The following is a 24,959-nucleotide window of genomic DNA, read 5'->3' on the forward strand; positions in this document are numbered from 1 at the left end:
TGAACCTCTGGAGCAGATTTCCAGGGCTTAAAAAACCCCAGCATTTCTTGCCGCTGCCTCCGGCCTATTTGATGTTCCTTTGCTGCCACCAAGTGGAAAAGAAGCAATAAAGCTAAAATTTGCGAAAAGGGCCTGTAGCTGGCACCATATAGCAAAGGTCTCGTCTAAATTCGCTTTCCTTTCCTAGTTTTAACTTCGGCCGCTACCTCCTCCGGGGCTGGCTGCAGAGAGAGAAAAGGCACAGCCACCGCCATTATCAATTAACCACAGGGTCCTCTGCAGCAGAACCACCCTGAGCAGCCTGCCACAGCACTCCCATCCGTAGCATATACTGGGGAAACATGAGAAGATTAGTGGAGAAATAACAAAAACGCGATTATTATCACACACCACCTCAAACAGACGTTGTAAGGAAAGTTCTCCTCAAGCACCAAGTGCATTTCCCTCAGTAACATACCCACACTTTACCTCCTTGCTCTGACTACTGTGTGACACAGGTTCACTTCATAGAGTTAAGTGCAAGATAGAGTAAATCCTACCTTTTACTTGTAGAGGGACCGAAGGACAGGTCAAAACAACGCTGGGAGGCAAACGCGTTCTGACAGCCCTGCTCACCTGAGGTGAAGCGCCATTTTAGCCCTGGGGCTGGGCAGTGATTAACCGCTAAATGGCGCTTAGGGGCAAGGCTGGAGGGTGAGCTATGGCTTTTGGCTCAATGGGTCAGTGCAGATGAGGAGAAAAAAGAACCACACACCTTTGCAAATTCAGGGTAAGCTGTGTATGCCTTTAGTATGTACAAGGGATGTGTGTGTCTCTCTCTGAAGGGTTTTACTGGGTGAGGAAGGGGCAGAGCTCAGGTGTTGGCCATAGCATTTGGGTGGGGTTTGTGAGGTACAAGGAAATGGCTTCGCTTCAGCTCCTGATCCTGGAGGCGCAGTAGTGATTGAAGCAAGTAACAGCCTCACTCCGGGGAGCAATTTTGTTACACTCATATAAAAATAAAACAAAGAAAAAGGTGGGGGGCAGGCAGGCAAATAAGTCTTTTGGTGAACCATTTAACCTGGCTGCTGTGTTTGGTTAAACTATGTATGATGCACCTACGTATTTAAACAAGGTAACCCATGCCAAACCACACACCATCAGCGATTAGATTCCATGAAGGATAAAATCTAGCTGTAGTATTACAACTTTGATGAGTCAACTGCTTCTTGCTGATACATATCAAGTGGTTAAAGGAACAAATATCTGTTTTATAGATGGAGGAATGGATGGCTTGGGGGCAGGAGTGTAGAGGACTCTCCAGTGTTGAGAGACACTTCTGTGCAGATGCTGCAAAGAAATCCAACAGTGCATATTGGTTTCAAGGGATATATATGTGCTGTTCACCTTCCCTTTTAATTTAAACTTATTTAACCTGCTATAAGATGTTCTCCCTGCTTTAATAGATCTTGTTTTTCTAGCAATTACTGTCATTTAGGTAATATCACACAGATGTGCTCAAGGAACACAAACTTGTAAGAAACACCGCAGAATTTCTGGCACTATTTCTTTCATTCAGTCTAATTTCAGAGGCAGAAGGAGCCAGCTGGCTGAATTGTCTTGAAGGCGGACACAGGAAAAGCAGCCGATAGACTGAAATACAGATGAAATCACCTTTAAGCACAAAGGTAATTAAACACAAGAATTCACATGCCTTCTCTGTTGTGCTGTAATCAAACTGAAAAATGCTTTTCCCTCAAATTTGTGCAAGTAAGCTAACCTACTAAAATAAGGAACTGTCAGATTCACTAAAGAGAGAAAAATGGCAAACTTCTAAGCTCATGGTTGGCTGGCTCACTTTCCAGATGCTTTTCAAAACCTAAGCTTTAAGATGTGTCTTCAGTTACCTCAAAAAATATTCCGATATCTTAACAACATGGGGGCCACTGATGGGTTAATACACACACACACTGCCAGCAAAGTCCCTCCAGTTAACACCAGCTGGAAATGAGCTTTTAGGGTTTTTTGGTAGTTTTGTTTGTTGGGGTTTCCCCCCCCCTCCCTTCCCCTGCTGTTGGTGAGGCTTTGGCTCAGATGCTTGAATAGAGAAAATCTTTGCCAGATGAGGTAATGGCCACTGAGGTTCCTGAGGCTAGCAGGCTGCCCAATACAGGCTTTGCCTTAAATGACTTAGAACCTCAAATTCTTTTTGGACACAGATTTACCACTGTGCGTTTACTGAAGGCTTGGCTCAATTATATCTTGGCTTTTTGCTATGGGAATGTAAGTTCCATGTCATCAGTAAACTCTGCAAGGCAGAAGTCACTGTATCAGAATATCAGCATCTGTCCTCTTTGTCTTATGAAAACCTGTGCAAGCAAATCCAAGGGCAAAATCTGGCTGTTAATTTTTTTGATAATACAACCTCACCTAGATGGCAGAAGACAAAAAGTTTTTCCATGCTTATTTTGTTCTCTAAGCTACAGGTATATCCAGAAATGCTAACCTACGCCCAGAGATGTCTCATCTACCAAAATTCTTCTGTGTAATTCCATAAATAAGGGATGAGATCAAATTCGTAAGACTTTAATGATCTGAGTACCTTCCAGAAAATAGGATACTTCATTCTACATACCCCAAGAATGCCTGCTAAAAAGAATACATTAAATGGACCAGACTTGATTTTACCAGCTTAAACCTGGAGCAGCTCCACAGCTTAACAAATGAACACATGGGGGCTAGGGAGGAGGAAAAAACAAACAAATCCAGTATAACAACTGTAACCCTTCTTTTCATTATGGTTTTAGTTGAGAAAAAAATTAAGTTTCAGATTTCTAATATATTCAGCATACTTAAAGGAAGTATACTCTTACTGGAGTTACCTCTTAAGAAGGTGACACACAAACTAATTCCATTTTAGTTAAACTGGTATGAAGTTGAATTCCAGTATGATCATAATGTAAATTAATCAGATACATATGAGAGCATTCTTTGTCCACATTAAGTTTTTAAAATCTGAAATCTATATAAAACTACATTAAACCAGCACTGTTAAAAGTTGTAGTAGATTTGCAGTTCTGCAAATACAGTATGTTACAGAGCCCTGTCATCATCCAAGATAAATTGGACTTTAACTGCAGAGTCCATATTCCTCCCTAAGCTATTTGTGGCTTCAAAACTGTGCAGGGAGCTCAGTAATGTTGATGACCATGCATGGGAAAACTGGAACACAAGCAAATTAATGGCCAGTATCTACGATGCAGTTCTCTGAGGTTTCTCTAGAGGCCTAATCTGGATAGATTTTCACTGGGATAACTTTTTTTTAATCTCCTGACAAAGCATTTCAAATTTTTACCTCAATGAAGGAGAGTTACAACCTTTAGAAAGATATGGTCAGAAGTTTTGCTAACGTTGCCAATGTGGCCTATACTTTACAAACCATGTTCCTGAACAACTGTTAACAGTTCAACCTTTGGGCAGGGGGGGGAAGGAGGTGGTTGGGCATTCAGCCATGGCAGAGACCAAACGTGAAGAAGTCCAAAACAAGTAGTTAAAAGCTGGCAAAATGATGAACCTCTAGGAAAAAGAACATTACCATAAAAAGCTGAGGCACTATGTGGAATTATCGGTAAGCCCTATGTATAATAAAAGGTAAACAAAGCTTAACAAGCACAAACCACAAAAATAAAATGTAAACAAAGAATCCAGGAAGCAGACTTTTACTAACACAAGCAATTTAACTGGAAGTCAGTAACTTGGAATCAGCTATATTTTTTGTGTTGTTTTTGCTGCATGAAGACATTCATACTTACATAAAGCCAAATTCTCAGTTCTTTTGCATTGGATTTTTGCTACTGCAGCCCTAATGAAATCAAGAGTTAAAACTGATTTAAAGCAATAGAGAAATATGCTCGTGATGCTATATATAGTCTCCAGCTATATTAGTCTCTCACTAATACACACTTTGTATTCTGTTACACACCAAGAGAAGAACTTACTGCCAATCAGGAGATAGATAACATACAGGTGGATGTGTGTGTACATACAGACAGCACCTCATGAGATTAACTGCCCTGAGGAAATGCTCTCTCCATGGAAACTTTGCCCAAGAAAACATGTTTTGTCTTGTGTGTGAGTTGGGGAGCAGGCTTGTCCGTCCAGGGCAACAAAGTAAAAAGATTGTTTATGCTATCCAACTTGACAGTGCTTGTTACAAGGTATTTCTTCTTCTCACCTTTGTGGGTTTAAACAATAACTGATTTGTTCCCATGAGGCCAAAAACCATTCAAGTGACAAAGAAAAAATAAACATTCTAGGAAACTAAGGCTACAACATTCATATAAATGAACATTTATATCTAATGAGGTAATATCAACACTACTTTGTTTTCAGACAACTTTTTCACTCGCATAACTCAGCAGCTGCTCATTTACTTTAACTGACTGCTAGTAAATAGCAGCTAAGCCTTTGCCCCTAGCATTACTACTATAAAAGTTTATGTGCAAGCACAGCTGAGTTTGTTGTGTTTTTTTTGCCTGTTCTGGATTATTGCTATATAAGGTACATCACCATGCATCTGAGGTGATCCTTAGCTTGAAAATTATCTAGTTGTTCATGTACTCTTTGGATATAACATCTAGGTACCTTAAATAGCAAGACTGTCATGATGTTAAGCTGGAATAACATAGTGCTGAATTAGACCCATTTTCTGTCACTTAATATAGCCTTTAAATTTGTCCATGGAATGTGTCCACACTAGTCTGAGAAGAAGCCTCTTGGCAATACTGAATTATCATTCTGACTTGCTTCCATCCATTTACTGGGGCTGCCAAATTGAAATGATGCATGTCAAGGCAACCCTACGCTGAAAAGTAAAAGATATCCTCTTAAATGTTCCATTTATAAAGCTTTTTATTCACAGTCGAATTTAGTATCCCCTCTGAAATATATCACTTTACAAAATTGATACCTTGCCATTACAAGATTTCCATGCCATATTCACTCAGCTTAGTAGTAAAAACAAGCTTTTGCTCTTTTCCCTTTGGTACAGCTGATGAAAACCGAGCAGTTCAAGGTCTGCTTCTTAGATCACCAGCACTAAGTATTCCATAGATCTTTAGTCTTCTCCTACAGGGAAGGTTAAAAGTCAGCAAAAAGGCAAACTGTTAGTTCTATCAGTAAAATATTACAAGTAGTACATCATCTTGAAAAGCAGAAATTGAAAGAAGAAAAACCCCAAACTACCACTAATGCCCTAATGTTAGGGATGTTAAGAGTGGTCTGCAAAACAAGAGCATTCAAGTGAACTTTCTGCAAGGAATATCACTTAAAGAAAATTAGCAAAAAGAAAAATTACACTGTCACTGCAGAACTTTACTGCATTTTTTTCTAATATGTCACATATGATTCTAAAATGACAAATTGCATTATTTACTTTCTGTATTATGTCCCCTACATTGCTGTAACCTAACACTTCTTTTTTTAATTACTGGCAAGTAAACTTCTAACTAAGAAACATAAATGTAGTCTTTTTAACTAACGCCCTGTTTTGACATCTTTACATTAGTTTATGACAAATGCATAACCTGCCCACATTTGGGATGCAACCCAGTTAGTTTGGCCCTCTAAGCTGGAAAGTTTCTTTGGCTTGAAGTGCATCACACTTACTCTTGAAGAACATTTCTTCAAAGTCTCATTATTTTCCTATTACGTCCTGATTTGCATGTCACTGTTTAGCTGAAGTTACTTCTTGGTCCAATTTACGATTTGCATCAATAGTTTGTTGTTGTTTCCTTACACTTCAACTCTCTAAAGCAGCTATACATTACTAGCCAGCCATGTCTGAAAGAAGAAAGGAATGACATTCCAATCAAGTTGTTTCAGGTTTTTTTAGGGTTAATGTTTCACATATCCCAGCTTGTAGCAGTGTCAAACAGGAAAGTTGTGTCCTTCTAGCTATAAGGGGTTTGTGCAGTTATTTGCAGTAGAGAAGAAACTGCATGGAGTTAAAAGTTCAGTGGGATCTTGCCAGAAGGAACCCTATGCCATAGAATGTCACACCAATAAGTGTTTCCAGTTATAGACTGGAGTTTGCTGTTCACAACTCTCAAAAGCTTTCCTGTGGCAAACAGCGGATGGATGCCTTAATCCAAGTAACCAAGGTCTCTTCTGGGGCCAAAGAACCAGGTCTTCATCAATTCCTGGGCAAAGTGTTCATTTACTATGGAAGCTAGAATTTCCCTTCATGTTTGTAATGGTCCCAACCCCACAGTTAAAAAGTTACTTTTGGTCTACTTACTTAAATCCAATAAAATTCTTAATTATGTGAGAATTAAGTTTAACTTTTATCATTCCAGATTACTGTTTTGAGAAGATTTCCAATAAATCTGCAACACTAATACTTTTTGACAAAGTTTCATGCTATTATTGATTTTCAAGGCCAGGAAAAAATAAGATGACTTAATCAAACATCCACTTTTGAGGATGAGGTTGTCCATTAATAAAAGTACTTAAGGAGTAGAAATGAGCACCAGTGATGTGCTGACTTCCCAACTCATGGCTACCATTTGTAAGAGTGGAAATTTAAGTTCTAGTAAGATTCCTCTTTTGTTTGCAGCCACAGTAAAATCTGTCAGGTCTTCTACACTACTGGGGCTTAAAATCTTGAGTTGTGTTTTCACTTACTTTCTGAAGTATTCTTTTGGTAAGCTTGGGAAATTCCTCATGCAGCCTTATAACAGATTCCAGTTAATAGCTGCTAGCTTTACGTGCTCCTCCCAACCTCATCGCTTTCTTGGTGCAAAGACCAGAAAGCAAGAAAAGTTCCAGGAACAGGTAACACATTACAATCTTTAACAAAATGGAAACTATTTTAACTTCTGACTTGAAAACCTGAACCCAAAACCTTCAAATTTTGGCATCACTGATTAGCAAGGTGCAAGACAGGCCACATAGACTTCCACCTACATGTACATTTCTACCATAACTTAAGAGTTTTACATCATTTTCTTATTGATTAGTTAAAAACATTCTTAAAAACAGCAGTTTTAGTGCTCCTCTTAGCTGGTATGTCTAATATTAGTTAGCCCACAAAATAAATAGAGTAAAGCAAGACAAAGCAGGGAGGTGTCACACACACTTTATTATTTTCTTTAAGTATCTGAATTCATTAATTCAGTGATACTAACAACTTACTATTAATAGCAACTCTTTGCATTACATTGGTATTAACTAACGCAGAATTGATACTTCTGCACCATATTCAGCACTTACACCAATGGGACTAGAAGTCTCCCAGATGTTTTCCTTTCCTTTCAGGCTCTGTAGAACCATTCTATAAACTGGCTCATATAGATTTAATGCACACAGATACTGCAATAAATATTCTTGTCAGCATCCTATTTTGAGGCAGGAACTTCCATAAACAATGTTCAGTCATTTCACATTGGAGACCTCAGTCTAGATGTTCCAAGAACACTTGATGTAAAAAACACTTAGCATTCATGATCTTGTATTTCAAGCCTCTTTCTAATAGGGCTGTTAGTGAATAACAGGCAGTGACACTTCTTAGTTTGTGGGGCATTTGGCTGGGTTGTTTTCTAGAAAAGCAAAGCCACAGACCCAGGCTGTGAACAGCCATACTGAATGATACGAACCTTAAAAAAAAAAATTAAAAAATTACAAAGTTGCATTTGTTACATCTATTTAAACTGCTCTGTGACAAATGCCAAATACCTGTATATAATTAATTATACCAGATGGATTTCTACCTCAGTAAGTCTTAGCTAATAGACTTGCATTATTCTTGTTTAAACATTTACTTACGAAACCTGTGTACTTTACTGGACACTAAATTATGATCCTTTTTAGAAATTATCCTTTTAAAACAAAAGTTGTAATTGAAGCTTAAGAGAAAAACCATGTAATGGAAATGTCCTTCAATCCCCTTTTAATTAACAGCAGTGTAAATACAAGCTGAGCTACTCATTTCCTCAAGACAATGCTTCTCAAAGCATAAGACACTATCTCCCAGAAAAATTCTATATTAAAGTGCTCTGGCTTGTGCCACTTCAGATCGCTTCTATCCTTTTGTCTTCCCAATTAGTTCATAGGACACCTGGCCTTTTTTTACACTGATGTTTTTGAGATTAACATTTTGAACCTCATGCTTTGCACATGCAGACCTCTACATCTACACAAAGTCCAGAAGTCTGTTTGTAATAGCCTATAGCTGTCATTTTCAGTATCAAAGAGGTGCAAGACAGGACACACAGATGGTGCAAGACAGGACACACAGACTTCCAAATAAATCTCTGTCCAGACCTGTGGAGCACACCAAGAACTGCTTTACACGTGTATTGCTATCTTTGGCCTAGAACACACTTGAAGTCTTTTGCATTTTTAATCATAATTGCACAAAAAAAAAAAAGCCTCCTGAGTCCAACAGCTTTTTCATTTGGCATAACCATGACATTAATGTGTAGAAATAAAGCATTCTAATTTTAGCTTTCAGCTGGCAAATGTATATGCGTCTTTGACATGCATACTTACATGAGCAGTCCTGCAGATCTAGGGCAGAAAAGTGCCATACGTACATGAACATAAATACAATCAGATTCTTGTTAGTTGGACTGAAAGAAGTGGTATTTATTCAAAGAGTTTATCATAAATGAAAATGAGTAAATTCATACCAGTCACTGAAAAAAGTTTCTAGAGATATGCAATTATTTCAATTTAATAAACTTGTCAATGTATTGAACTTTTACTTTCAAAAAGAAGCTTCATTTTAGCACCTGATTCAATTTAGTCCACATTCGGTACTGCATGATGTAGTACAACTCTGTAACCATCCACTGTACATCATTCAGCTATAGATATACTGGATTCATTTGTTCTTGTCATTTAGTCTTTCACACTAACAATATTTCTCAACCACTTTTGTAGACTGCTACCGAAACTACATTTTGGTGAATTAATTGCCTTTTTTTTCCTTCCTTTTCCTGTATTTCCTAAGTAAAGAGTTGCTGCTAATTGTTAAATAGTTTTTGGCAGATCATTGAGTTTTGCTTTGCAGTATACTGAAAAAAAACAATAACCGAGGGTCTTCTGAAGAAACTTAACACGCCTCCTCTCCTAAATGACTGAACTTTACCTATTGAGGAAAATAACAGAATACTTGTAAGACACTGTAGTAGTATTTATCGCACCACAGGGTGCTTTCCCTGATGAAGATCTCAGAAATAGCAATGGATGACCACGCTCCTACCACCTCAGAGCATACTTCTCTCTTTCACGGTGTCAGAAGTTCCTGCATGTGCTGGTTTTTAATAGCTGTCCCCAGCCTGCTCCTTTTTTTGGACCCCACAAATTGCCCTTTGGGGATATCTTTTCCACTGACTAGACACTGTGGCTTAAAGTGGAATACAGACTGTGTGGCCCCTGAAACTCAGTTTTCTCAGAGGGAACAGGAAGTAAAGGAATATGGCAAACCTTCAAGTTCAGAAGCTGAAACAGTTTAACACAGTGAATAAACCTTACAAAACTACAAATACAGCCTTTTACATAATGATGTGATGATGTAATGAGAAAGAAAACGGCTCCGTCATAAACACCACAGACTAGATAGCATTGGTTAATACTTTTTAATATTCAATTTAATATTTTAATATTCACATTAAGGACATGTAAAAAAAAGTGTTACTCATCCAACAGTAAAAATATCACTAGTATGTATTACCAGCAAGCCTATGCCAGGTCATTGTCATTTCAATAACGAAATGTTACCTCTCTTGCATCAAATGGCACTTTTAGATACACATACAATGTGATCACGTGTGACAAGTGTTCTGAACAAAATACAATCCTATAAAAATTCTTACCTATAACTTAAGCAAGATGTTGCTGTACAGCACCTCCACAAGGTGCATGCAGTATGCAGAACACATTTCAAGGTAAGTTCCTAGACGTCTCTAATTTATATACGGAGAGGCATAAATTTAGTCCATCTTTCTCTTTTTTCCTTTACCAGGGCCTTTGTTTTTCTTTTCATTTTCAGGGCTTGGTTCCCAGAGTGCATTTCTTACAAATCTAGAAGCAGCTCCTTTATCAAGTTTGGATGCCTTTTTCTTTTCTGCTATTTCTTTGACCCTGTTCATGTATGTTCTTACTCTCTCCTGGGGGAGAAGAAAAAAAGAAGAAGAATATTTCACACCATTGTCCCAAAATTCCTGTGAAAATCAATGAGTAGAAGCTCTCCACACTTTACAATTCTATAATATCTAGAAAAATACAATCATTTAAATACATGTACAAGGATTTTCTTTGCAAATGCCTTCTTGCAAACTTGAGGCTTCTCCTTTAGCAGATTTTCCATCACAGGTACCTACTATACTAATATCTGCATGACATTCACTGTCATAGGAACATGAACTCCTACAGAGATGAAGACTACATCTAATTGACAGTGAGAGAATTGTTCTTGCAAGCAAAGTTAGAAAACAAAGTACTGAACTCAATTTGGAATTTGGCCTACATAAAGACGGCAAAATAGTATTTAGATTTGACATACTTAGAGAAATGTCATTATATAAATTATACTGCCTGACTACTGTCTAATAAAAAAAAAAACAAAACAGCATGTCCAAGCAAAGCCACAAAGCATCTAACTCAAAATAAAAGATGTCACAAGCATTACATATGCACCTACACCGAACTCTTGTGGTTAAGATCCTGAAATGGTCAAGGGAGCTTATGAGCAAACCTATATAAGGAGCCTTATGAATTTCCAGCTGTATCAGAAGTTTCTTTTTATGACCATAAATAATAATAATGCCTATTTCCACTGCCATTCCATAAAGTGGATACTCCCTTGCTATCTTAGCCTCCCCAGAGTCATTTGGTGTCTAAGGATTTTTTGGACGAAGCATGACTTGGATTGACCCCACCTACGCATACCTTCCCAGCTTACAGTCTCATTTACGTACCTACTCTTCCTCATCTACTTCCGCAGCCAGTAAAGGAAATTGCATAACTGAACCTCTAACATGGGAATTATCCTCTGTTAAGTGCCTGCTTCTATTCATTGACTAGAGGGGACGCTTACGGTAGTTGTATAAAATACGTAAGTTTGGTTAATGTATTTCATGACTACATAGTACGGCCTTCAACTCTAGGTGTTTCTGTAATGCAAACAACAGTAGCATATGTATACATACACATATATATATATAGCGCTCTACCTGATACCTGAATTATAAATGTGCATTAGCAGAACATTTATGGATACTGCTAACTAAAAAAATGTTAATACTATGCAACTCACACATTTCTCACACAACCATTGACAGCTCCTTGAATCTGGAACAAGTTACATGACCTACATGACAGAACTGATTTTCAGTTCCTCAAATGACCATTATAAGCAACTGTTGTCAAAAAATTGGCCACTCTTTCTGTATCAAAACCATAGCTTTAATGAGGAGAACTTATAGGGTCTGAAATCATGATAAGCTGTAATATTTTTTTTGGTGACTGAGTAATGAGAACAGATGGCAAACCTACATGTATCAACCTGGGAAAAAGGAGCTGACAAATGTCAACGTGACAAAAGAAATGAACTCTGATAGCTTGAATGTGAGTTTATTAATATAGTTTTAATCTCTGCGTACTCCATGTATGTATACAGGGAGAGCAATTCTAAAAACAAAACAATCACCACAGAGCAGTCTTTTTTTTTTACTCCCTTTCCACATGAATGAGAACATCACAATGCTCTTGGAAGGAAGGAACATGCATTCATTCACCTTGATACTTGTAAAAGAAAAAAACAACTGGATAAGAATCTAGGCTGTGGTAATTCACTCATTCTTCAGACTTAAAACAACTGGTTAACTGGGAAAAAAATACCAGCATAAAATATCCACAGCAAAATAGATAGAATTTATTTTTTAGTATCACTAAATTAACACAATATTCAGACACTATGTAATACAGGAGGAACAAGAAACTGACTGAAAGCTCATGAAATACTAACTGATCAATTTTTTTAATATGATACAGTCTAGGCTACTGAAAACCTCACCTAATTAAAAATAGAAGTATTCTTGTTTTTCAGGATATCTTTCTGCATTTTTGAGTCCCATCTTCTGTTCCACTGCCTAGGCAAGGATTATATTTAACCGAAGCATTTTATGATTGCCCAGATTTAGTATTTTCATTTATACAGGAATTAAAATGGGGAGTTGTAAGTTTTGATTTCTATTTTTTCTTCAGGCTAAATGATCTGATTTTTTTAAGTCAGCAGAATTTTCAAGATAGCGGTCTTCTATACTGTAGTCATGCATCTAAATGGAATATAAAGACAAACCTAAGAGATTTATTGTAGGTTGTAAATATGTCACTAATGCAGAATTACTGGACAATACACATACAGCTGGTGCCAAAAAAGCTTTTAGCTTTGTTGCTGAACTGAATTCTTTACTGCTGAGAAAATGAATTAATGGAGGACTTGGAAAGAGGGGGGGAACTCTTTCCCGTCTTTGCTAGTAAATCAACCACACTACACTTTCAGAGTCATACAAAAGTAAGAAAAGACAGCCTCAGAGATTAACATGATTCCAAGTATTTATAAAAAAAATGCCGTACTGGAAGTTATAAATTATTATCAGACATGTAACATTTTTCCATTTAGCAGATACAAGTGAAAAGCTGCTCTGTTCAGAATCCAATTCTCAAGGAAAGGTGGAGAAAAGAAAAGATGACATCATTTATCTTCTTGTTCTAATTTCAGCAGACTCTACAATTTTGCTTTAAACAGTACCATTTGGAACTAAAAATATGACTTTCTTAATTTAGAGAGCGCAGCAGGGCACATGAACAGTTATATAACACTACGTAGCATATGCGTGCTATTATGGCAACATCAATTTTAACCATAGATATAATTTTTTTTTTACTTCTATAAGAATTAACTGTCCTGGGCAAGTACGATATTGCAGTGCTTGCAGTGTGAGAATCTTACCAGTTCTTGTTTCACTGGATGTTCCTTTGGATTGACTCCCTGGATAGTCAAGTATACTACAAGATAAAAAACATGAAGTTTTTAAATCTGAAGGCTGTCATGACTGAGTACCCCATAAATCAGTCACATAGGAAAACTAATTTCCACATAAACCCATTAGTAACAATTAGAGTTAATGGTGTAAATTATCTGACAAACTATTATCATCAATATTGCAGCTAAATTTAAAAAAAATCTAACATAGTTAATGTTGCTAGGAAAAAACAAACATCTTCATGCAGTTACAAAGTCAGCTTTTGTAAATTCCTATTTTTGGAGTTTCAACATCATTTACTCTACAAATGGCAATAATTTGGATCCTTGGGGTAATTACAGGTTTCTAATTATTTTGCTATGAAATATGATTATTTAATGTTTGCAGCTGTCTAGAAGGTGTTCAAATGGCATCATAAATACTTTTTTCCTCCTACCGCATACTTACCCCAGAACAATGAATTTAACGTGTACACTGAAACCAAATCCAGCTTTGCTTGCTCCAGAGGCTCTAACTAGAATGAAAAAAAAAACCAAACAACAAAACCAAACCCAACACATTTGCACATTTTATAATTATGAATGTATTCATAAAAGAAGTACACACTGAATGAGGTATTTTTGCACCACAGGTTCACTAAGACCACATTGTGCCTATTTCTGTGCCATCACAGAACCATTCTCTCCAAGTACTCCAGTAATTTTCCCTGTCTGATGCCACAGTCCCAGGTGGCCAAAAGCACAAATATCTGTTGGCACATAGCTCTTAGACTACTGTTCCCATAGTCAGAAATAAGTTCCTGTTTTTCCACAGAAACTTAACTCAAAATAGTTGTTACTATCAGTGGAAGGGAAAAAGAAGTCTTAAGATTGCTGAAGCCCAAATGTGAATATACTATGCTACAGTCAATGAACATTAAAACTACACATGGTAGACTGTGCTCAACGCATGCTGGAATACTTAGGGCTGTAAAGCAAAGGAAGAATAAAGGTAATGAGGGGGTTTTTTTCCTTGACTGTCAAAGTCAATTTATTATTTTAGTCCTATAGGATTTCCAGAACCTCTGATAACATCATTGTAAGGCTCACTACTTCTAACATGGATACTGTCAAAAGATCAGTGTTGTAACGACTGTTTTCTTCATGATTTATTTGTGTTAGAAATCCTCAGAGGATAAAGAAGTTCTCTCATGTGCTAGCTTTTTCTTGCCCTAGAGAAAGAAATTACATATTAGGCTTTAAATGTTAAAAGATAGAGAAGCTTGTATGAAGTCTTCGGTCTGTACCTTGCTCTGTCTTTATGCCCTGAGCAAAAAACACATTTTACAGACTTAGGCTTATAACACAGCTAAAGGAGACAGCTGTTTTTTAAGCACCAGCTTCTGCAAGTCTAGACTTCTAGAATCAGATCAATTCTCACTGCTGTCAATTCACCTTTATATCCTACTGCATATACAAAGTTCCATTAAGTTTGTTGTGAAAACGTCTCAGAAAAAGGTGTGAATAACCTCTCCATTATGAAAGAGCACTCAGCATGCACTTTAAGGAAGGTCAGGAATAAGCTAGGATGTCCTCTACTTAAATGACTCACTGGTAGAATCATCGCTTTTCGGCTTGTAAGAGCACGTATTTCACTGTTTAGTTTGTAAGATCGTCTGGGTATCTTAGAAAGGTAAGATTTTCAAATACTGGGTATCAAGCATAGAAAGTGTCATATTTATATGTGTCTGTGCAGTGGCCAGGCCTAACAGGCTCTTTTATTTCAGTTGGGATTCCCAGATATTCTTGTATTAGTAACAAAAAGGTTGTCAAAAGCAACATTACCTACCTTTTGGAGGTCACTCCTAGAAACCAACATCATTGCTTTCAGCATCTCTTCTACAGAACCAAGACATTGTTCAAATGTTGCAAGATAATCATGAATTTCAGTAGGGTATTCTTCTGGGTTGGTATAATCTGACGCCTCCATCTGGAAAGAGGAAACAAAACTAATAATCCTTTTCTTTAAGTCTCTACAGAGTCAAAAGACTATATTTTACAATACAAAACGTTATTATACATGCATTAAACATTGTAAGAAATGCCTACTTCTGAAGAGTTCCGGCAGATAATGTCAATAGTGACACAGTTAAAGGTCCTATAATTTCATGGGTATCGCCTAACTGCTGTGCAAAATGGCATGAAGGAGCATTACAAATGACATGACTGTATTATCTACTGTTGTAACAGTCCCAAACCAGTATTAAGCTTTTATGGTCTGTGATGGAAAGAAATTATTTGCTTGTTTAAAAGAAGCACGTTATAAATCACAGTATATAAAGAGCTATAGCAAGCAACAGGCAGGACACTAAACAAAGACAAAACCAACAGAGATATGGCTTCAGCCCGTCTTAGGAACAGACATTACTTCAGCTTTAAAACGGTTATGCAGCACCAGTTATGTCAAGGTCAGTTAAAATCTTCCAGTGCTAAATTTAGGAGTTGGTCCAAGAAACTCTTCCTGTGAACCTGCATCCAGTTTTCTTAATTCTCAATAGGGTATTATAATCTGCAATGTAACTCTACTGGTGACAAAGATGAGTTGATTTGGGGATTTCAGAATACTCTGGAAATCTTGTAGAGACAGCAACTGTGAGATAAGCAAAGAGGTGAAAAATCCCAAAGCACTCCTTTTTGATCCCAGCATTCATGGTAACATGTTATGGCTACTGCCAAGCCATCTGGCAGCTGGCTTACAACTGATACTTTTAATTCCTCTCAAATCATAAATCCCATATCATGAGGAGTCAATGTTGCTTATATATTATTTCCTACAACTCCTACTGATTGAGCAACAACTTTGTAAATGTTGTCAGAAAAGAGCATAATTTTCATGCCCATTGGTGAGCTACATTAGGACAGTGGCAGCACCTGGAACACTGCAGTCCTTCCTACTTAGCATCAGTGTAATCCCACTACCCAGACATTGACTACAGAGGGAATTGAATTAAGTTGGAGACCTTGCACTTCAGTTATGAACACCAAGCCACACGCTCAGTGCAAACACCAAGGAAAGACCAAACAACTGTTGCATCACTGGAGTTTCTTCTAGATAACAACTTGATCATTCCCTTTTCCTGGCAAGAGCATGGTATGTGTGAAAGAGGTTTCTTTTTATTTATATTGTCTCCTAGAGGTCAAACAGGGGGAATACTGGGAGGAAAACCAATGCGAAGCTACTTAAGCTTTTCTGCAACTCCAGTTTTAATCACACCGGCATGATTCCAGAAATAGAATCATAGAATAGAATCATAGAATCATTAGGGTTGGAAAGGACCTTAAGATCATCTAGTTCCAACGCCCCTGCCATGGGCAGGGACACCTCACACTAAACCATGCCACCCAAGGCTCTGTCCAACCTGGCCTTGAACACTGCCAGGGATGGAGCATTCACAACTTCCCTAGGCAACCCACTCCAGTACCTCACCACCCTCACAGTAAAGAACTTCTTCCTTATATCCAATCTAAACTTCCCCTGTTTAAGTTTTAACCCCTTACCCCTTGTCCTGTCACTACAGTCCCTAATGAAGAGTTCCTCCCCAGCATCCCTATAGGCCCCTTTCAGATACTGGAAGGCTGCTATGACGTCTCCACGCAGCCTTCTCTTCTCCAGGCTGATCAGCCCAAACTTCCTCAGCCTGTCTTCATACGGGAGGTGCTCCAGTCCCCTGATCATCCTTGTGGCCTCCTCTGGACTTGTTCCAACAGTTCCATGTCCTTTTTATGTTGAGGACACCAGAACTGCACACAATACTCCAAGTGAGGTCTCATGAGAGCAGAGTAGAGGGGCAGGATCACCTCCTTCGACCTGCTGGTCATGCTCCTTTTGATGCAAATAGGATCAGCCAGTTAACAAGTCCAATTTCACTGTTGCTGTTTGCATAGTTAAAAATTATAATCCCACTCAGCTGCTTGACTTTTCATCCTGGTCAGAGGTGTTTTTCAGATCAAGTACAGAATGACAATATTAACCATGACATTTTGAAGGTCCCTTCACTACCCCAGCATGGAACTCACACATGTAAATACTGCTTAAGTCAGCCGGAGAGGACCCAAGCAGGAAAGCTGAGCTGGACCTACAAAATGCTACCCACAAAAAGGCAAAAAGCCAATACAATTATTTCTGTCATTTACAATAGTATTGTTTGTGTTTCATTCTGTCCTAACCAGGACATAATCAACCCTTCTTAGGTTGATTAAAGTGTGGAAACAATGTTGTTAAATTTTAGTCATATAACACAGCATAAAAAAATAATTCAAGGCTACAGAAGAAACTAGATTTTCCCTGGTGTTAATAAAGTTAAGCTTGGTTAGAAGGTGTCTGTCAATACACATTTACTATACTCGCACATACAGGGAGAGAAGTGCAATCCAATCCAGTCTTCTACAGAGTTTCCTATCACTGCAATACTTAACCTACTATGGTCTTAATTTGATGGACAGGCATGAACATAGTGATAAATTCCAGCTTTTCTCTCTCCCTTTATCAGAGAATCAACACCAGCAACTGCAGCAGGAATAGAAAAAACAACAACAAAAACCTGTAGCAGCAATGTGTTATCAATCAAAACTAACTCAAGCTATTTTACAGCAGTTGCAAGGATAAACAGTCACTAGTGCATGTATGATATTCTTTCCAGTATCCCAAGCTAGACCTAAAGAATGAGGCAGAGAAAGAATAGGAAGACAGAACAATAACAGATACAGTCCAAAATATATTTTGCTATGATTGTTGTCTCATGAACAAGAAAGAATTAAGTTTGCCCTTGTATCATGAAGTATTTACTTGACACTGTCAATTGGCAAGGAAAGGGAAAAAAAAAAACCCTTCAATGGAACATCAGCCTTCAATGGAACAAAGCTGCACAGCAGCCTGTGTACAGGGTCCTTCAATGATAAGTCAGCTCCTTCTGCCCAGGGAGGGGGAAGAATTTGTTGAACTTGTGTTTTCATTTCAACAGGAACTAGCAAGTTCCTACTCCTGCTGCGTAGGGACCTCTCTCTTTTCATTAGACTGTTGTTTCAGCATTACTAATCTCCAAGCAGGATATGTTACAGTGTTGGCACATGCCAACAATAAGGCAGCAGTCAACAGCCTAAAATAGTTTTGATAACATTAAATCAGCAAGAGCAAACTTACACTACATTAGGAAACGTGTACACCGGAAACTCCACAAAACTGTGTCTGCCAAAATCAACACATAAGACTGCACAGTCCACCTGCAGAATGACAAAGCCAAGGATGGGAGGAACTAAGACCACATCAGTGATTCTCTAAACATACCTAAAGGCTATACTGCCCTCAATAGTTCTGTCTCAGTTATTAAATCACAAACAAGTTTTTCCTCAAAGTTTTGCAAGTGTTCATATATTTTGAACAAGCAGAAATATAATTCCGTTCCTGAAGAGATTTCTCTGATGAATTTGCTTTCAACCAATTTTGTTTGGCACAGAGACCCCACTTAAAAAAGTAAAGACAGTACAAACATTCAGAAGAATATTCAGAGAAGTTACAAAAATACTTGCTGGGTAAGCATGTGAATAATGGGGAAAGCTAAAGGAAATGAGGATAAGACAGCATTTTCATTATCAAGTAATAACACAATGCAGAACACATTTGTGGTGGTGTGCACAATGATAATACTTTACAAGATCTATAATTTTGAGACTGCAAAGTTCACAACCCATAAACATAAAACAGAAGAGAAAAGGCCCACTTTGATTAAGGACACCAAGGCAAACAAATAGCAATGAAAAATGTGGTGTGACTTCATAACATCAATCTACCAGAAACAATTATCCCTTTTAATCCCAACTGCAAAAACTGCCATGTAGTTTTTGGGAAAACAGCATAAAAGAGAAGTATCTCTGATGAAGAAAAGGACTTCAAATCACAAATGTAAACAATTTTCATGGGAAAATTTATTCATCTTATTTAAGTCTGATCAAAAACTGTCTTATGAATTTCTACATCTGAACATCCCGAAATTTCTGAATAAATACTTGTTCTTTCAGAAACATAACTACATTTATGTAAACTTCTGCACAGAAAGCAAGGAACACCTTGTTTTCCCTCCAGTCAACATAGTATAAACTACAGCAAGTAACACACTCAACCTGCAGAGAGGGGAGGTAAATATCAGACATTACAAAACACAGAAAATACACAAATAGAAAAAGAGAAAGCAAGAGAAAATACATTATCTTCTGCAGACTGTAGAAAGTCTAAACAAGTGACAAATCAGAAGCAATTTGCCATAGTGCTAATCTGGCTTTTGATCTAAGATCAAAGTGAGTTAAATGCTATATAGAGGACGTTTAAATAAAAACAAACAAAATGCAGATGATTATGCACAATACAACTTGCAAAATCCTCCATCTTCACATTTATCTTTCAGGAGAATGAAGAGAAGAACTCCGCAGACTCCTCTCACACCCATGACTGGCATACGAAGGTAAGAAAAGGAAAAAGGGAAACTGCAGACAATTTGCAGGTGGCTTTTATGAATAATTTTTTAATACATCTGGTGTTCTAACACAAGCCTTAGAAAGTAATTGCCAGACAGCTTAAAAAGCAAAACCAAACCTCCTTTCCTGCCCACCCCCACAGCAAAACTATGTCTGTCATACTGAAAGATATAAACTCTAATTAGACCCTGGGTACCTCTGTGAGAGATTTTGCTGAAGATGCATGGTGAAAGTAATGGAAGCCACATGCATATATCAACAAGGCAACAGGAAAGCCCAAAAGACATCATTTAAAAGTGCTCAGTGTTAATATTATACACATGGCTTTCAACTGGAATTAAAACTGCAAGTTCAGGATAAATACAGCGTATTCTAAATATTTTGTACATGCAAACAGGAGACAAAGTAATTTCATTCTGCTTAATATTGCAACTTTCTTCACACCTCATGTTAATTCTTACCTACTTCTTAAGCAGTAGAAGTCTTTGTCTTTATACTGAGCTCAGATTTTTTTCATATAATTCATCTAACAAAACTCAGATTAGACTTTCCTTCTTTTCATGCATATTTTACAGATTATACACAGAAAACCAAAACAAACCCAAACCCTTTTGGTTGGAGCATATAAAAACGCTCTCAAATTCAAAACAAATGCACTAACAACATCAGTTTGACAAACCATCTCTGTCAGCTCCTGAAAATTGACGCTGTCCTTCTCCTGAGCTCTGACTCACAACCTGTAGTTAATGTAGCTGATGTGTACAGCAGAGATCTCCCCTCTGCTCTAACACTGTAGTTCACTGCTGTGGCTAGAGGACAACAGAGCAACAGGCATCTTAAAGCTAGCAGCATTCGTGACTAAATTATTTGATGACAGACCTCTTTTGGGCAGAGAAATCCACTTTATTCCACATTTACAAAGGCTTAAATATAACAGGCTCTAGTCTGTGACAGACACTCATCAGCATTATTGCTGCTTAATAAATAATTAGCTGCCCACTAGTCATCACTGCATCCACAGATCTGTTTTGCTACTAATGCTTCTCAAGTCAGCTTGGGGCAACTGGAGAGCAAAGCTACTACAATTAGTTAGAGCATGCTTGCAACTCACAATTTTGTCTGCAAGAAAGATTTCCATAGCAAAAGTAATTAAGCCTACCATGAAATACCAAGTATGCACCAACAGGCTTATCTTGATCCCCTTAAAAATACTGCAACTTAAGCCATGGTAGTTACCCAAATTTGCACTGTATTATAAATGGGCAACAGCTGAGCAATCATTTTTAACCCAGTTTTCAAAGCTCTGCTTGTCAGCATCTCAGCATGCACAGCTCATAGACATCAGGCTCCTGCTGATGCCACTGAGATGTCTTTTGAGCCTCAAAGGATTAGCAAAGTTATTCTGATAAAAGGAGAGGGCCTTAGTGACATGGTTTAGTGGTGGACTTGGGAAGTCCTGGGGTAAGGTCAGACTTGGTGATCCTTAAAGGTCTTTTCCAACCTAGCTGATTCTACGATTCTAAGATTAAAATTTAAAGGGAGGGAATAATATTTTTCAGGCTTATTTACACTTCAGCCCATGGTGGATATCATGTGAGAAAACAGGTATCTCAGCTTGGCTTAAACCACCCGGATTCACTACAGACCCATCTATATCCACACAAACCAGCTTTGATGGAAACCTTCAACTCAGCCTGCATGATTCGCAAAACGTTTTTATTCTCTGTATTCAGCTGTCCTAGATTACACATCTTTGATGACAGTCACTTCCTCTTCTGGACAAATCCAGTATCCCCTGGCTCTTGTTCAGCTCCAACCTGTGAGTACACCTATTAGTGATTACAATGATAAAACCAGCTTTCTTCAGGTATGTCCAGAACACTTCTTAGTGAGACATCTTAATGAAAGCTCTCACATTCAGACTATGCCACCACACCTTAGTTCAAGACTTGGGCTTTAAAGTGATTTTATATTTGTATGTCTAAACTGGTCTTTAAAACATACACTTTTGTTTGCACTGAATCTCACCAGAACTTGTACAGCAAAATACTCTCTCCTTGAACAAAACAGTTCACACACAGTGGTTTTTTGTTCATGACAGCAACTAATACTGAATACTTCTGTCCTACCAAATTTGCAGGGAACACGAAATAATCCACCTCCAGTCTATAGCTCCTGTGTGCTCTAAATCATGGAGTTCAGTACCTCTTCTAAAATCTGCTGCTGCTCTCCACTCGTATCAGCACTATGAATATCCAGAATTAAAACCAAGGAGTTTTTTTCATCCTTTTAAACTGCTAACCTCCTTTGTACCTCATGCAACAGTACCTTTCTCTACTTTTAGCAACCCCAGTCTATATTTGACTGTGCTAACAAGACTCTGTTCAGCTATGAGAAGTGTATTTATCCTTTTGTTGTTGTTGTTGTTGAACAGTAACTGTGGGATGTTGTAAGCACCAATCTTACTGATGCAGGAGAAAAACGGGGAAAGTCTCTCCTACCTATCCCCTAAAGAGAATTTAACAGCTGATAACCTGACAAAAAGGAGACCAACTACTACCCACGAACAAAAAGGATGTGCAAAATCACAGACGTGAGGGAGTACTAGGGAAAACTATTTGGGGACACGTCATTTTCACAGGGATTGAAAGAGATGAAATAAAACATTGTGGGATGGAGAACAACAGCGCACCCTGGCCTGGCACAGGAAGAGAGGTATGGCAGTAACCACAGCCTGGCACAGAAGGGAGAACAAAGCACCAGGATAATAGAGGCAGCTGGGAAAAGGAGCCTGAGCAATTTCCCAGCACAGAAAAATGGAGTTTATGCAGAACAGCAGGCGTAGGGAGCACTGCCTGTGGGAAGAGGTAACTAAACATGAGGTGTATCCTGAGGCCCAGCAGAATGCTTTATAGCAAGCCCGCACGAGCAACAGAGTAAAGCAAATAAAGTGAAGAAAGACAGCTCAAACAAAGGTAATAAAGTCTGCAGTCTCAAAGCCTTCACAGTCTGTTATCATATCATCTATAAAGTTAACAAAATCAAGCTTCACTGTATTACCACTCGGTCACCTCTGTTTCTTCTTTCTATGCTGCCTTTTCCAGCTTAGTTCTGTAACACCTAGATGGAGGAGCTCCCAGTGCACTGTTTATTTAAAGACACTGATGTTCTTCTCGGCTCACCACTGCATGTACATCCTACCATTGTCTACTGCTGTCATTACAAACAAATAATCTTTACTAAATGCACGCAAACCAATTACACCAATGAAGAATTCATTTTAAAAATCTTAAACCACTTCAAAAAGAAACATGCTCAGCAAAAAGGTTTGTGTGACTCCTGCACCCCATTTCCGATAGGAAGCCTAAGAATTCTCATAATCTCTTCCAAGTTTCTCACATTCTGGTGTATGGCCTTGTGTTAAGTGCTTTCTGATTTCTTTAGCAAGGGCCATACTGCGCCAGGATTAGCAATATCCAAGTATTTTAGATTGGCAGTGTTCTTTTATATTTTTAAAGCCAAGAAATGTGCCACGCACCCCTCAATTTTATTTAACAATCAAGTCTTTCAATTATTGCTTAAAAAAATGAAGTCTATAGATTAGCATAATCTAAAGTTTAATTTGCAAGTGAAAGTCCCTTTTAAATTGCTAGCAGCAACTGAGCTTGCAGTCAGCTGTGACCAAAGCATAAGCAAGGGGACATCTTTGCCTTTGCAGCAATATAAGAGAACCGTAATGAGAGCTACCTTTTCACAAAACACTTGAGCTTAATAACCTAAACCATCACCTGCCTTTCAGTTAAGGGGAAATAACACTAACCATTTTAACTACAGCCTATATATACAACCTGTATCTTGTCTTTGAAAAGCACTCTTCTTACAATTACTAAGCTCTTGGTGTGCTCAAGATGCAACACTGTTTTAATGAGCTTTAATAGGAACCTAACCACTTACTGCCTATGGTACAGCCTTCCTACCTACAACCATCCTCAAACCATGACCCCAGCTGCAAAGCCTTTATCTCATTTTTACAGGTAACTAAATAAGTGATGCATTAAATTGATTTTATGCTCGCTAGCAAAATTAGTACAGCACACAACTTGACCCTCAGTTCTGGGAAGGCATGGAGGGTCATCCACGTGTTTGGGGCAGTGACAACAGAACAACTTGGGCTGTGTCACATTGACTTAGGTCTCCCCTGGAAGCCTGACTCGGCTCTCAGGTCACACATGGGTTCCTTGATCCCATGCTTTGAAGGTGAAATAGGTATGTGTGCAAACCGAAGCCTTCTCAACACTTTATAACCAAAACACTCCTGTGAAAGATGAGGCATCTCACCGACCCTTTAGGGCCACGATATAGTGGATTTGAGCACTTGTCCCAACTCCCCGAACGCATTCGGTTGCCGCGGTCCGACACGAACCGTGTTCCCTACCCTCACTTCCGCGGCTCTCAACAGACTGTAACCTCAAGAGCGGGGATAAGCCCCCCGGGAACAGCCACCAGAGGCCCTGCCTCCCGACAGCGCACTCCCCGCTCTCCAAACGCCTCTGAACCCCCCCTCGAGCCACACTACGGACCGCGAACAGCCCCTACCCCAACGCAGGCCTTCACCCCCTGCGCCGCCATTACCCCGAGCCGTACCACCCGGCGGTGGGGGCAGGTAAAAGAGCCGCTCTTACCTCCGGGCGCGCGGAGAGCGACGAGTAGGCGGGGCTTCCTGCGGCGCACAGCGGTGACGCCACTGCCGGCGCCGTGGGGCGGCCCCGGGAAGCGGAGGGACGGGTGGGTGTTACGCGGGAGTGCGGGGAGCGCCGGTGTGGTGCTGGGCGCGATGATGAGAGTGGTTGTTGTGCGTAAGAGCGAGAACCGGGCCCGCTGTTTTAAGGCAGAAAACGTGCTTTTCGGCTCGCAGCACGTTTAAGTGGAGGGGGTAAACAGCCGGCATGCCCCAGCTGTTCCCAAATGTTTCCAGGTACTTCCTGGGAAAAGGAAGGCGCAACATGGTTTTAGAGGTGGTCCCTTAAGGCTGGAGACCCCTTGTTTACAGGGAGGCATCTCAGCGGTTTCTGACAGGTTGCCTGTCTTCACCTAGTCCTCAAATGAGGGTTGGCTTCTAACAGCATTATTGGTTGTGATTTCTACCCTGTTTCTTCTCAAGATTTCAGCAAATAAATCTGGGTTCAAAATGCAGTGGGTTAGTAGTTCTGCACTGCAGGAGCTTGCCGAGTGGAAGCCTGCACAAACACAGCTGTGGCTCCCAAAGATAAGATCCACGTTTTACAGATTTACATTCTGATAAAGAGTAAAACAGAAGCCAGCATCCACATCAAAAGTATTGGTATTACTAGCCAAAGACCTCTTTCGCCTCCTTTCTGTTCAGAGCTCCAGCTGAACATCATTGTAAATCAAGCCTGCAGCC

The 24,959-nt window shown here is 39.0% G+C and overlaps 1 protein-coding gene and 2 long non-coding RNA genes across 5 annotated transcripts; 1 reads left to right on the top strand and 2 right to left on the bottom strand.

Annotated features, from left to right (window-relative positions):
• The first annotated feature begins 1,039 nt into the window (after window positions 1-1,039).
• Window positions 1,040-19,527, top strand: LOC133273257 (uncharacterized). 2 transcript variants are annotated; one of them, XR_009744704.1, is made up of 3 exons: window positions 1,040-1,667; window positions 3,968-4,106; window positions 19,468-19,527. It is a non-coding gene; the product is annotated as an uncharacterized LOC133273257 (long non-coding RNA). The 2 variants fall into 2 exon arrangements; XR_009744705.1 differs by lacking the exon at window positions 19,468-19,527 and adding an exon at window positions 10,357-10,498.
• Window positions 4,873-8,247, bottom strand: LOC133273258 (uncharacterized). Its single transcript, XR_009744707.1, has 2 exons — window positions 6,664-8,247; window positions 4,873-5,106 (listed from the first exon to the last, which is right to left on the bottom strand). It is a non-coding gene; the product is annotated as an uncharacterized LOC133273258 (long non-coding RNA).
• Window positions 9,667-24,302, bottom strand: C1D (C1D nuclear receptor corepressor). 2 transcript variants are annotated; one of them, XM_061461488.1, is made up of 5 exons: window positions 24,220-24,302; window positions 14,859-14,999; window positions 13,479-13,545; window positions 12,998-13,053; window positions 9,667-10,151 (listed from the first exon to the last, which is right to left on the bottom strand). In XM_061461488.1, exons 2-5 carry the CDS (start codon window positions 14,997-14,999, stop codon window positions 9,975-9,977), a joined length of 441 nt encoding a protein of 146 aa, XP_061317472.1. In that variant the 5' UTR covers window positions 24,220-24,302; the 3' UTR covers window positions 9,667-9,974. The 2 variants fall into 2 exon arrangements, with proteins under 2 accessions (XP_061317472.1, XP_061317471.1); XM_061461487.1 differs by lacking the exon at window positions 24,220-24,302 and adding an exon at window positions 24,134-24,172.
• Window positions 24,303-24,959: the final 657 nt, after the last annotated feature.

This window comes from Pezoporus flaviventris, unplaced genomic scaffold (genome assembly GCF_033815535.1).
Source record: "Pezoporus flaviventris isolate CSIRO_AGI_PZ_B2104156 unplaced genomic scaffold, CSIRO_AGI_Pfla_v1 ptg000031l, whole genome shotgun sequence".
NCBI lineage: Eukaryota > Metazoa > Chordata > Aves > Psittaciformes > Psittacidae > Pezoporus > Pezoporus flaviventris.